General features: G+C 39.9%; 1 protein-coding gene across 4 annotated transcripts in view; it reads right to left on the minus strand.

Annotated features, from left to right (window-relative positions):
• Window positions 1-1,978: 1,978 nt before the first annotated feature.
• The window catches only part of MAPK9 (mitogen-activated protein kinase 9), a 76,174-nt gene continuing 63,927 nt past the window's right edge, over window positions 1,979-14,225 (minus strand). For 2 of the 4 annotated variants that reach the window (XM_023552361.2, XM_023552379.2), the window contains 3 exons: window positions 12,771-12,834; window positions 9,064-9,135; window positions 1,979-7,479 (listed from right to left, as the gene is read on the minus strand). In XM_023552361.2, the coding sequence (XP_023408129.1) occupies window positions 7,337-7,479; window positions 9,064-9,135; window positions 12,771-12,834 (279 nt within the window). In that variant the 3' untranslated portion in view covers window positions 1,979-7,336. Of the gene's footprint in view, window positions 7,485-9,063; window positions 9,136-12,770; window positions 12,835-14,225 lie in introns of all 4 variants that reach the window. The other 2 variants (XM_003404708.4, XM_010593281.3) reach the window with 2 other exon arrangements.

Genomic DNA, 14,225 nt, shown 5'->3' on the forward strand with positions numbered 1-14,225 from the left:
ATCCAGACATAAATCCATCCACATATGAGCAGCTGATATTTCACAAAGGCCCCAAAACAGTTAAATGGGGAAAGACAGTCTTTTTAACCAATGGTGCTGGCATAACTGGATATCCATCTGCAAAAAAAAAATGAAACAAGACCCATACCTCACTCCATGCACAAAAACGAACTCAAAATGGATCAAAGACCTAAATATAAAATCTAAAACGATAAAGATCATGGAAGAAAAAATATGGACAACGTTAGGAGCCCTAATACATGGCATAAACAGTATAGAAAACAGTATAAAGAACATAGAAGAAAAGCTAGATAACTGGGAGCTCCTAAAATTCAAACACTTATGCTCATCCAAAGACTTTACCAAAAGAGTAAAAAGACTACCTAAAGACTGGGAAAAAGTTTTTAGCCATGACATTTCTGATCAGCACCTGATCTCTAAAATCTACATAATACTGCAAAAACTCAACTGCAAAAAAACAAATAATCCAATCAAAAAATGGGCAAAAGATATGAATAGACACTTCACTAAAGCAGACATTCAGGTAGCTAACAGATACATGAGGAAATGCTCATGATCATTAGCCATTAGAGAAATGCAGATCAAAACTACAATGAGATTTCATCTCACTCCAACAAGGCTGGCATTAATCCAAAAAACACAAAACAATAAATGTTGAAGGGGCTGTGGAGAGATTGGAACACTTCTACACTGCTGGTGGGAAGGTCAAATGGTACAACCACTTTGGAAATAGATTTGACGCTTCCTTAAAAAGCTAGAAATAGAACTACCATACGATCCAGCAATCCCACTCCTTGGAATATATCCTAGAGAAATAAGAGCCTTTACACGAACAGATATATGCACAACCATGTTTACTGCAGCACTGTTTACAATAGCAAAAACATGGAAGCAACCAAGGTGCCCATCAATGGATGAATGGATAAATAAATTATGGTATATTCAGACAATGCAATACTATGGATCAATAAAGCACAGTGAGAAATCTGTGGAACATTTCATAACATGGAGGAAACTGGAAGGCAATATGCTGAGTTGCAAAAGGACAAATATTGTATAAGACCACTATTATAAGAACTTGAGAAATAGTTTAAACTGAGAAGAAAACATTCTTTTGTGGTTACGAGAGGGGGGAGGGAAGGAGGGTGGGAGAGGGGTATTCACTAATTAGATAGTAGATAAGAACTACTTTAGGTAAAGGGGAAGACAGCACACAGTACAGGGGAGGTCAGCACAATTGGACTAAACCAAAAGCAAAGAAGTTTCCTGAATAAACTGAATGCTTCGAAAGGCCAAGGTAGCAGGGGCAGGGGTCTGGGGACCATGGTTTTAGGGGACACCTAAGTCAATTGGCATAATAAAATCTATTAAGAAAACATTCTGCATCCCACTTTGAAGAGTGGCGTCTGGGGTCTTAAACGCTAGCGAACAGCCATCTAAGATGCATCAATTGGTCTCAACCCACCTGGAGCAGAGGAGAATGAAGAACACCAAGGACACAAGGCGATTACGAGCCCAAGAGACAGAAAGGGCCACATGAACCAGCAACAACATCATCCTGAGACCAGAAGAACTAGATGGTGCCCGACTACAACCGATGACTGCCCTGACAGGGAACACAACAGAGAACCCCTAAGGGAGCAGGCAAGCAGTGGGATGCAGACCCCAAATTCTCGTAAGACCAGACTTAATGGTCTGACTGAGACTGGAAGGACCCTGGTGTTCATGGCCTGCAGACCTTCTGTTGCCCCAAGACAGGAACCAATTCCCAAAGCCAACTCTTCAGACATAGATTGGACTGGACAATGGGTTGGAGAGGGATGTTGGTGAGGAGTGAGCTTTTTGGATCAGGTGGACACTTGAGACTATGTTGGCATCTCCTGCCTGGAGGGGAGATGAGAGGATGGAGGGGGTTAGAAGGTGGCTAAAAGGACACGAAAAGAGAGAGTGGAGGGAGAAAGCAGGCTGTCTCACTAGGGGGAGAGTAACTGGGAGTGTGTAGCAAGGTGTATATGGGTTTTTATGTGACAGACTGACTTGACTTGTAAACGTTCACTTAAAGCACAATAAAAATTATTTAAAAAAAAAGAACTATAGGAAAGTCATAGGCAAGTTTTGTGGAGAAGAGAGTATTACTGAAGAATCAATCTGAAATAGCTATTTAAGTGAAAGACAGTACTTATTTCAGTCAACCAAAGCTCAGCAGAAGTACCTCTTTAAAATTAAGAAATGCAGCATTTAATTACACCTGTGTTTCTATGAAGTCTGTACTATAAGCTGTAGCTACAGTACATTCTTTTCAGTTTTGCACCTAAGTTCCACATGGAAGGAATCATGGAAACAGCCTAAATTTTACTGGAACTAAGCCTGTTTGATACCAAGTAAGAATACCAATTAGTGCTGGGTCTCATAGTGAAGACTTAACATTTCCCTACTCACTCCTACGATCTGCATGCCAAGGTGTCAGGGCAACTGAGAGCAGATAGGTGAGCAGAGTGCTCTGGCAGGCTCTGGTTCACTCTAAGAACATGCAGCATACATGGAGAAAGGGATCTTCACATGGTATCCACTGGGGTCTGTGATTCCCCTGAAAGTTTGGCAAATTCTGTGCTCGTGGCATTTCTCTAGGGAGAGGAACATAGTTTTCATCAGATTCTCAAAGATGTTTATGACCAAAAGGGCAAAGAGTGAGATCTGCAAGAACACGTGGTAGGTAGCACACAGGGAGGAGCAACCTTCTGCTTCCCTTCCTGATGAAGGCTGCATTGCTCTCCTCTCTGCCACTACAGTCCCTCACTGCTGTACGGTGGGGGACCACACTAGATGACTTTTAAATAATTTTCCTTCCTACTCTAAAATACCATGACAAAGGAATGTCAGTAGCACATACTCTTGCTTACAATGACAACTCAGTCCCCAAAGCCTTAGTCTTTCGATTTGTGGAGGAGCATGTGGCCTCAGGACCTGAGTGCACAGTGTGTGACATATTCTCAGTAGCTTTGACAGTTGTATCCCCCTTAAATCCTGGATGTGGGCACATACAACTTCAGTGGAGTCTCTTTCTGGCACTGTGATGGCTGTTAACTTTTCTGATTAAAAACAAAAAATATCGACTACCTTATTGTGTCAAACCTTATGCTTAAATTCATATGAATAACCACAGAATTTGGGGGCAATATTAAGTAGCTGATTATGGGGTTATTTTGAAATATTAACCCTCACATCCCCCAAAAAACCACACCCACACCCATCATTTCAGTCAATAGGTAAAAAGTATTTTAGTACCGTCTATGTTGGAAGTGGATGTTGGAAGTGGGGAAGGAGGTAAGACAGAGAGAAATGAAACCCAACATCAAATGTTTTCCTTCTCTAGAGACCTTTTAAAATAAGATTAATACTCTGGATATTAGGGTCTAGAATGATTCCAGTCCTTCTTTTAAGCAGAGAAAAGAAATTGAACCAGTCCTATGATTTTAAGTATCAAACATCCTAAGGTGCCTCAAAACCAGAAAGGAAATTAAAAGTGGTTAATCCCAGGCATAAAGCCAGAAGCACCACGAAAGATTTTAAGTAATACAAGTGAAGGTTAACTGGTGGAGTCTCCTGAGCACCCTGTGTGAGCAAACAACTACACTAATACCCTCAATATTCAATTTTGTACTTGCACATTTTTGAAGTCAAAATTTACTGTCATTGTTTATGAAAAATTAGATTCAGAGATTTGCAGAATATTTTCAGAAGTAGAATAACAGACATATGCTTTTCCTTTCAATTTGAAAACATTTGCTGTTATAGACTGAATTGTGTCCCCCCACAAAATATGTGTTGTAAATCTTAACTCTATGCCTGTGGTAATAATAGCATTTGGGAATGGGTTGTTTTTGTTATGTTAATGATGCAGGACTAGTATAGGGTGTATCTTGACTCAATCTCTTTTGAGATATAAGAGATTAAACCAGCAAACGAGAGAAGCAGAGATGGGGGGAAGAGAGACGCCTAGCCACAGGAAGATTGCCCAGGAGCAGAAGTTAAAAGAGACAAGGACTTTACCCTGGAGCTGTCAGAGACAGAAAGCCTTCCCCTGGATTTGACACCCTGAATTTGGACTTCTAGCCTCCTAAATTGTGAGAAAATAAATTTGTTTGTTAAAGTCATCCATTTGTGGTGTTTCTGTGACAGCAGCAGTAGATAACTAAGACACTAACGTTGATTGAAATCACGACACTCCAACATCTACCTGTGTTCATGTTAAGTCTGTAATCAGAGATGGTGATGTAAAAATACACAGTCAAGTGTCACTTAAAAACACACAAAAATTGGACATGTAATATATTTCTCTTTTAAAATGTAGTCTGTATTATTTTCACCAATCAAAACACACATAATATACTTTATTATAAAAACTTAGGCAATGTTACTTTTGAGATATGCAATCTGATAGGCCACACCTAAATTTACTACCAGTATGAAATACTGGAGGGGTTACTGTAAATCAACCACACTCATCCACAGTTATCATGATGTACACAGCATTACATTCTGATTAAACCAGATCCCATTCAGTGTCTCAACTACTGATTCTGGGTATCAGCCAGGGGTCCTATAGAGGGCGTTCTCCTTCCAGCCCTGAGCTCTGAACATCATGTTCCAAAGATAAGAGCTGAGCCCTGTTTCCTGTCTCCTCGATGACCAGAGCTGAGTCATCTCTTCAGCAGTGCTTCTAAACTGCTCTCATATTCTGTTAGGACTCTGTCTGCTCTCTGGAACCTGCATTTGAAATCAAGACCTGACAGAGGGGAGGCAGTCATTTCCTTTGTGCCTGAAAACTAAGCCAATAAACAAAACAAAGCTTGTCCAAATTCCAGGATAATAATAAATTACCTGGTTTATAAAAATACATGTCCAAAATAGTTACTTCCAGGGTTGTTTACAATATAAATTACAAAAATAAAATAGAAAAGATGAAAAAGTTGAGCACATTTTTCAATTCTTTATCCAACATCAGCTTTTATCCATGGAGATCAATTTGAAACCATGTGCACTGCACCAGGACCATGGCAATGCTAGGCTCAGGAGGGATAATCCTGGGACGGGGTGAGGTATTTCTATGAGGACAGGCTGTCTCCAGCCCTGTGGCCTTTCCCAGGTGCACTCACCAATCCCTGATGGAAGATGGTCGTGGCAGGAAACCTGTCCCCACTACCACGGCTTCATCTGTGACAACAGGCCCACTGAAAGGCACAGAGGGACAAGTGAGCAGAAAGCCGATCTGTGGGCACTTCACTCCATTTATGGATGTCTTCTAGCAACGGGACCTTGATGTACCCTCATAACCGGGGTGCTGCATTTACACAGCTTTCAGGGCAGATCGTGAAGTTTCAAAAACCTCCCCTTTCTTTGTTTTTCCTTTCAAAGACAGATTTAATAAAGTCTTTTTAAAGAAAATGTATCAGAGAGAAGGCCATTTTAAGATGTTTATATGCATAGTGATATCTTCCTTAATTAAACAAACGGGCCACCAAGGCCAAAATAACCCCAAGCCACCTAAGAGGCGTTTCTGCCTCAATCCAAGTTAGTACTTCCATTTTTTTTACTAGAATGTGTCTAATAGTACAATATAAAATGATTTCTTATTTCAATATTAATTTTGTTCATCAAGGACTCTAGATTCCAGTGATAAGACCAACCAATAAGATACAACTGGTACAGAGAGAATCATATATTTTAGATAATATTTATAATAAACTTTCTTATCAAAATTCCTCCTCAGAATACATTCTACAGAATGTTGAACAAATAGTGTCCAAAATAATTAAACACAAAATATGTATCGATAACAAAGTAAGCTCAAAAGAAAAAACATGAGCACAGGTAGCTGAAATGTGATCACTGTAACTCCATTTCTGCAATGATATTTAAATACTCAGTATCTTCATGACTTGTGAATAACTTACATATCAAAAAGTCTGAAAGTATCAATTTCAGGTGAGCAGTTTTAAATCATAAAACAATCCATCATTAATCACTACTCTTCAGGGTCCTTCATCCCTCTCCCTCTGAAGAGTTTTTCTAGACCTCTCACAGCTTTCCCTTAGGGACAGGAAATGTCTCCACAAATGGGAAACAAGGACGAACAAGCATTCCAAATCAGCCTTGCTTCCTAAAATGGACTAAAGCGGAATTTATATCAAACCTGGTTTCTTTTAGAAGAGAAATAAAATTGAATAATGATGCTGTATTAGAAAAGTGAAACACTGCCTTGTCCACTCACGTATTTTACCTTAAATGATGTAAGGTTAAGTAAAGGACCCAGTCCAGTCTCTGCCTCAGAGTCATCACTTCGCAAACGGCTGTGATCATCTGCAGTGGTTATTTTGCAAAATTCTACTCTAGGATTCAAGAATCCATTTGCCATCATATTATTGAGATGGAGCATTACGTGCCTAATAAAGGTGGTAAAGTTCTAGGTAGTATTTTAAACTAATAATAAGTTCAGGAGACTAAGAAATAAGAGGTAAAGTAGATAGGATTTTAAAGGTCTACATGTCTTCAGCAGTACAAAACAGAACTTAAAATTTTATCATGTGGTAAAGCTGAATTTACAGATCATCTCGAATCAAGACAATCTAGGAGAAAAAAGAGTACCTATAAGTGTCTCGGTTTTAGGAATGATAATTCTCAGCCCAACACCACAAATTAAAGAAAAGTTGGCTTTTTATTTATTGAATAGATACTCCTTTTTGTCTGAAATACAAAAGAGAGTAAATGATGACACCATAAAAAGAGGGTAAGATATGATAATATGATGATGGCCAATCAAGACACATAAATCTATTTTTTCTGAACAGACAACCAAATTACTTAAGAGGATTAAGAGATAAGTCTAGAAGCAGCACTACCTGGAAGATTATTTGGCATTTAAATACTGATTTCCAAAGTGCTAGATGGGCAAGATCAAGCAAGCATTTGTGGTCACATGCATATAAGTCCCAATCGATACTGATGATGAGAAATTGTCATTACTATCACCAAATAACTGTAATAAAAAAAATTCACCTATTCTAATTGCTCACCTGAAATGATCTTGAACAAAAATCTCTAAAATTGTGGCTTGCACTTTTTTTCTTCAGACATAATCTGCTTCGTTTTATAATCTAAGCAGGCAATCCTAGTAGAACTGAGTAAGGGCAAGGCATTGTGTTTCTTACATGCAGAACATGGAGCTCCTCTATTTGGTTCCATCAACTCCCAAGCATCGAAGGCCCCTGGAAGTGAGAGTTCCTTCACTGATGATAAGTCTGCTATTTCTGACTTATCATCGACAACCTTCCAGGGGTCCCGTCGAGGCATCGAGGCTGCTGTCAGTATCCGAGGCCAGTGTCTGCTCAGTGGACATGGATGAGATGTCGTTGATAGATGACGACTGAGAAGGAGTGGCATTGCTACTTACTGCTGCATCTGTGCTAAGAAAACCAAATATCATAAAATCTGAGGCATGACACTGCTGCAATTCCAGGCAATGAGACTTAAGGCCATTTCTCGGTTTCTACAGTCTCTCGATCCTAATTATTAGTATAAACAAGTAGTTGGTCAACTGTATATTTTTAACTTTTTCTTTAGGCCTAGAATCCTGAATAGTCCTGTCTCTCTACAACATTCCCCTTTTTTTCCCAGGGGCTAAACATCATATATGTAGTCATGCATAATCATGTTAACTGCTCAAGAAATACCTACTGGTTTCAAAAAGACGGCAAAAGAAAATTGTTGACTTTCTCCTAAAACTACCAGTATCATAAAAGACTGAAGCTCAAACGGGATTCAAGTCTTGTCAGGCATTTCAATTACAGCCAGAAACACTAGGTCTAAGGAAAAAAAGCATCAACCTTCAAAGAAACCTCCTGCAATAAAAACAGCTTCTGAAATAAGGACTGTGTACAAAGCAAAGGAAAATTTAGTGGCTCCTTGATCATTTTATTTTTGCTTTGTGAATTCAGGAAACTGACATTTTAATCTTTCAAGGCAAATAAAACTCGTATTTCCTACTATTCATATTTTAGCCTGGTCTGAGCAAAAACATATTATTCAGGCTCTCAGAGATCAGGGTCTGCAGTCTGAAATCTGGTTAGTTAAAAATAAGCACCTAAATTCTCACTGAGGTTATATAATTTCTAAACACTTAACACTTAGGTCATGTTGAAAATAAAATTCAAGAATAAGACGTAAATACTGTAATCTATACTTTCGTGTGTGTGTTTTACAGTAACAGTGGCAGTGAGAAAATAAAGATAATTAAGAGTTTTATTTAGTAAACAGGTAGACAACTATAGACATAAGCTGACATCACTAATATTATACCCCATTGCTGACGAGTCAATTCTGAGTCATAGTGATGCTATAGCATAATTATAAAAAGGAGCCCCGGTGGTGAAGTGGTTAAGCGCTTGGCTGCTAATCAAAAGGTAGGTGGTTCAAACACACTAGCCGCGGCCTGGGAGAAAGATGTGACAGTCTGCTTCTGTGAAGATTAACAGCCTTGGAAATCCTATGGGGCAGTTCTACTCTGTCCTATAGGGTCGCTATGAGTTGGAATTGACTCAATGGCAGTGGGTAATAATTATAATGTTCCCTAGTTTTTTGTCAGCCTTCTGCCACTAGGTAGATCAAGCAGAAAAATAGGAGAATTGCATGAACAATTTCCAAAAAGAACACCAAATTCCATTTTACCTAGATTTGCATTAATTGTTCTTTTTTAACTTAGTGGGGGCAGTACAGGGAGAGTCATGTACATATCTGTAAATGGAGCTAACAGCAGTTGTGGGGAAGAAACAATGAACAGTGTTTAATAATGCAGTTAGTTTGGGGCCTGGCACATCAGGCTGCCACCACTGCCACCACCAGAGCACTAAAAAGAGGAAGACTATTTCACACAAGGGCCTTCCAAATCCAATGCAGGTCAAACTGGCATTTAACACACTGCTGCCATTTATAAAACTTGAATAGAGAAGGAAACATATTAAACAATCAAACAAAGCAATCACTAACCTGAAGGCTGATCTTTTACAACACCATTCTTGCTTCTTTCTTCCCAATCCATTACTTCTTTGTAAATCAGCTCTTCAAATAAAAATGCAAGTTACAATGCTTCCTCAGTTTCTCTGCATCTCTAAAACCTGCTCCCCACTCAACTGTGGCCACTGTAAGGGCACTGCACCGTGTACTTTCAGTTGCGATACAATCCAGTAACGCAGTCTACCTGGCCCCAGAACATCCAAACAGCCCAAAATGTAGGGTAGTTCTGAATCTGCTAAGGGGTTTTAAAAAGTGGAGGAGGAGGTAGGAAAATCACTTGTTAGACACTGGCTAACTTTTTTTTTTTCAAATTGTGCTTCAGATGAAGGTTTACAGAGCAAATTAGTTTCTCATTAAAGAATTAATACGCATATTGTTTTGTGACATTAATTGCCAACCCCAGGACGTGTCAACACTCTCCCCATCTCGACCTTGGGTTCCCCATTATCAGCTTTTCTGTCCCTTCCTGCCTTCTCATCCTTGCCCTTCATTTTGTTTTATGGGTCTATCTAATCTTTGGCCGAAGGGCGAACCTCAGGAGTGACTTCAGTACTGAGTTAAAAGGGTGTCTGGGTGCCATACTCTCAGGGTTTCTCCAGTCCTTGTCAGACCAGTAAGTCTGGTGTTTTTCTGTGAGTTTGAATTTTGTTTTACATTTTTTTCCAGCTCTGCCAGGACCCTCTCTTGTGATCCTTGTCAGAGCAGTCGGTGGTGGTAGCTGGGCACCATCTAGTTGTGCTGGACTCAGTCTGGTCGAGGCTGTGGTAGTTGTGGTCTGTTAGTCCTTTAGGCTAATCTTTCCCTTGTATTTTTGGTTTTCTTCATTATCCCTTGCTCCAGACGGGGTAGGACCAGTGGAGTATCTTAGATGGCTGATCACAAGCTTTTAAGACCCCAGACGCTATTCACTAAAGTAGGATGTATGACATTTTCTTTATAAACTATTTTATGCCAATTGAGCTAGATGTCTCTTGAGACCATGGTCCCCAGCCCTTGGCCTAGTAATTTGGTCCCTCAGGGAGTCTGGATGCATCTGTGAAGTTTCCATGACCTTGCCTTGGTCAAGTGACACATGCTAACTTTTGTTGCCCAACATGGGAGAAGCCAGCACAACATAACCAAGGCAAAGGAAGACACTGAAAGGTACACAAGAGTAAAAGGCAACAATGGCAAATACTATGACATATACAGAGCCCTCGTGGCACAGTGGTTAAGAGCTACAGTGAGCAACAGCTGCTAATCAAAAGGTTGGCAATTTGAATCTACCTTGGAAACCCTTTTGGAAACCCTATGGGGCAATTGTACTCTGTCCTATAGGGTTGCTATGAGTCAATATTGACTCAATGGCAATGGGTTTATTACATATACAATCCTGTAACAAGAATAATAACAAACAATAATGCAGGAGTGGAAACATATGTAGTTATGTAAGCTGAACAGGGGTGGGGGGTATATTGGAGTACACTCACATGCATATATAGAGCTGGCAGTGGATATTCCTACACACATATTTATACATGCTGTAAATATACCCATGTATATAATAGAGTGCACTGGAGGCACAGTCATGAAAACCTCTTAGTTATAACCAAACACCTCCTGGTCTGAGCTCTTAGTTATAACCAAACACCTCCTGGTCTGAGATACTGGGCTTGAGGGCTAGGGACCATAGTATCAGGGGACATCAAGGTCAAATGGCATAACATAGTCCATAAAGACAACATTCTACATCCTACTTTGGTGATTAGCTACTGGGGTCTTAAAAACTTGCCAGTGGCCACCTAAGTTACAACTACTGTCTCTTTCCATCTGGAGCAAGGAAGAGTGAAGAAAATCAAAGAGTCAAGGCAACAATTAGTCCAAAGAACTAATGGACCACATGAACCACAGCCTCCACTAATCTGAGAACAGAAGTACTAGATGGTGCCTGGCTACCCCATTGACTGCTCTAACCAGGATCACAATAGAGGGTACTGGATAGAGTGGGAAAAAAGGTAGAACAAAATACAAACTCATAAAAAAGACCAGACCTACTGGTCTGATACAGACTGGTGGAACCCCTGAGACTATGGCCCATAGACATCCTTCTAACTCAGAACTGAAGCTACTCCTGGAGATAATTTTACAGCTACATAAAAGATAGGCCTATGAAGGGAACAATAATACCCAGAAGGAACATGCTCCTTAGAACAATCAGCTATACGAGACCAAAAGTGGAGCATTTGCCCAAAAGCAAAGTTAAAGCAGGAAGGGGCAGGAAAACTGGTCGAACAGAAATGAGGAAGCCAAGGTGGAAATGGGGAGAGTGCTGACACATTGTGGGATTGCAACCAACGTCACAGAATAGTCTGTATATAAATTGTTGAATGGGAAACTAATTTGCTCTGTAAACTTTCACTTAAACCACAATAAAATATTATTTTTTAAAAAGTGTAGTAAGTAAAAAATCCAATTTAACAAATGAGAAGAAAAGAGAGAGCGTGAGTACTATCGAAGTCCTTGATGTTTCCACCTTCATTCTTACATGTTTCCCCCATCACTACTAGTGGTTCTCTAGATGTAACCAGCATCCTCTGGTGGGTTGTAAGTCCCTCTTGAGTGGGCAGAAATGAATCCAAATACGTAAGTCTTTTCCTCAACTTTTATTTTTAAGAAAAACTAATTAGCTACTAAGTAAGTTATCAGAGGTTCCTCAAATTTTGATATTCTTGAACTAAAACCAGACCCTTGCAAGCATGTGCTGAGGGCTGGGAACAACATCTTGCCATGGAGTGTGACTGCTGGCAATGCCCTAAGTGTGTACATGTGGATAACAGGTACTTCTGACACCCTGGGACAGGTGCGTTGACCCTCCGTTTTGACTTGAACTGATCATGGTGCAAGGTTCTCAATTACTACTAATCTTGCCTTTTAATCAGCCTCTTCATTACCAGTTTACTTTGTTGTGGGTCATTTGGTTAATGTTATAGTGGATAATAGTACCTATTTGCATAGCTTTGATCTGCAATTTCCTATAAATTAGATTTTAAAACATACACACAACTACATTTCTTAAAAATACAAGCAGAAGCTCACTTGGTCCCCAGCCCTGGCTCCCCCATGTCTGCTTACACAGGGAACTTATACGTAACATGCAGCCTGTGGATTGGGGCTACTCAAATAATTTAAAACATGTTATCAAGGTAGGAGTCCCTGGGTATTACAAATGGTTAATGTGTTCAGCAGCTAACTGAAAGGCTGTCAGTTTGAGCCACCTGGAGGCTCCTGGGAAGAAAAGTCTGGTGATCTACTTTCAAAAAATCAGCCACTGAAAATTCTATGGAGCACAGTTCTACTCTGACACACCTGGGGTTGTCATGAGTCAGAGTCGACTCAACTTGACGGCAACTGATTTATCAAGGCAAGCATGATACAATTACTGAGTTCAGTTTGCTAGTGCTTGATAATGTAAAATCACGTATAAAAGCTCTTAATGTCTTCTACTGAAGCAAATAATACACAATTCGTACCTGTTCCTCTCTAATTCTGTTATCTTCAAATTCTTTTTCTCCTCAAAAAGGGGAAGAGATAGGATAAGTGGGCTGCAGGTCCTAAAAGGGCCATTGTCAAAAAGTTAAAAGCCTCTGCTTTACAGGACAAGAAATGTCATAAATAAGCATCAAAACAATCATTGCCTTTACCTTTCCATTCTTCTATTGCATGTTCTCTTTCTTCCAATTGAGCATCATAAATTTGAGGTGGTGGCTAAAAATTAAATTACATGTAAAGTCAACAGCTCAAAAATTAACGAGACATTCAAAAACAAAGATAAAACCACTTGGAAGGCTTCTAATCTACTTATGATGCGGATTTAGCTTCATTCAGTTCAGGGTGTATTAAAGATTTTTTTTCATAAATGTCATATCGTATCAGTTTCAGAACCACAATTAAGAAAAAATTAACCAAAGATATAGAGCTATTATGTTCCTCTTAATAACGACTTCAAAACACTCTGTAAGGCACCTGCCCAAATGCAATTCGAAAACTGACCACCACAGACTACATCCTAGCATGCCACCATGGACTTCGCACTGTGCCAGCAGCTCTGGGCAGCACTGTCCTCTCCCAGAGCACATTTCAGGTTTACATTTACCCCAAACCCAATCCCAACTCAGAAATGGACCACTCCAAAAGTTTGCTTATAAACCAGATGTTTATAAATCAGATTCTTTTCATATAAAACAATGTTTAGAATGGTGGTCAGATTCACAGGCCAGGACATAAAAATGCGTTCCACTGATGGCATAAAGTAAGAGTGCCACACTATCGTTATTTTACATACAGCTAAAGATCACTCACACTAACATTTCCATCGAACAGCGTACCTGAGCACCAAACTCAGAAGGGGAACTCTCCTGGCACAGGCAGTGGGAGAGGCCCAGAAGCCTTTGGGGAAGGATAAACAAACTTGTGATTTCCAGCAAGTCTCTTAACCTATCTGATTGGGTGTTTTAGATAGGATGATACAACCAAAGCCCATGGCACAGTGTCAGGTATACAACATGTGCTTAATAAAAAGTTGATATTCTTATTATGGAGCCCTGGTGGCATACTGGTTAAGAGATCAGCTGCTAACCAAAAGGTCAACAGTTTGAAATCACCAACCACTCCTTGTAAGCCCTATGGGGGCAGTTTTACTCTGTCCTATAGGGTTGCTATGAGTCAGAATCAACAGCAATGGGTTTGGTTTTCTTTTGATTATTAGAATTACACATCAGCATTTGCATAAACGGAGACAACTGCATCACCACAGTCTAAGCATGTTCACTCTAAGGCACTCTAAGCTAGAGCCCCAATAGTTGTTGTTGTTAGGTGTCATGGAGCACTTTTGACTTATAGTGACCCTATGTACAATCGAACAAAACACTGCCTGGTCCTGCGCCATCCTCACAATCGCTGTTATGCTTGAGCCCACTGTTGGAGCCACTATGTCAATCCATCTCGTTGAGGGTCTTCCTTTTTTCACTGACCTTCAACTTTACAAAACATGTAAACTGAAAAGGAATGGCTTCATGTTCATCATCAAAAAGAACATTTCAAAATCTATTCTGAAGTACAGCGTTGTCCCCAATAGTAAGAACCCCCAAAAATGGCTG

Source organism: Loxodonta africana, chromosome 2 (assembly GCF_030014295.1).
Source record: "Loxodonta africana isolate mLoxAfr1 chromosome 2, mLoxAfr1.hap2, whole genome shotgun sequence".
NCBI lineage: Eukaryota > Metazoa > Chordata > Mammalia > Proboscidea > Elephantidae > Loxodonta > Loxodonta africana.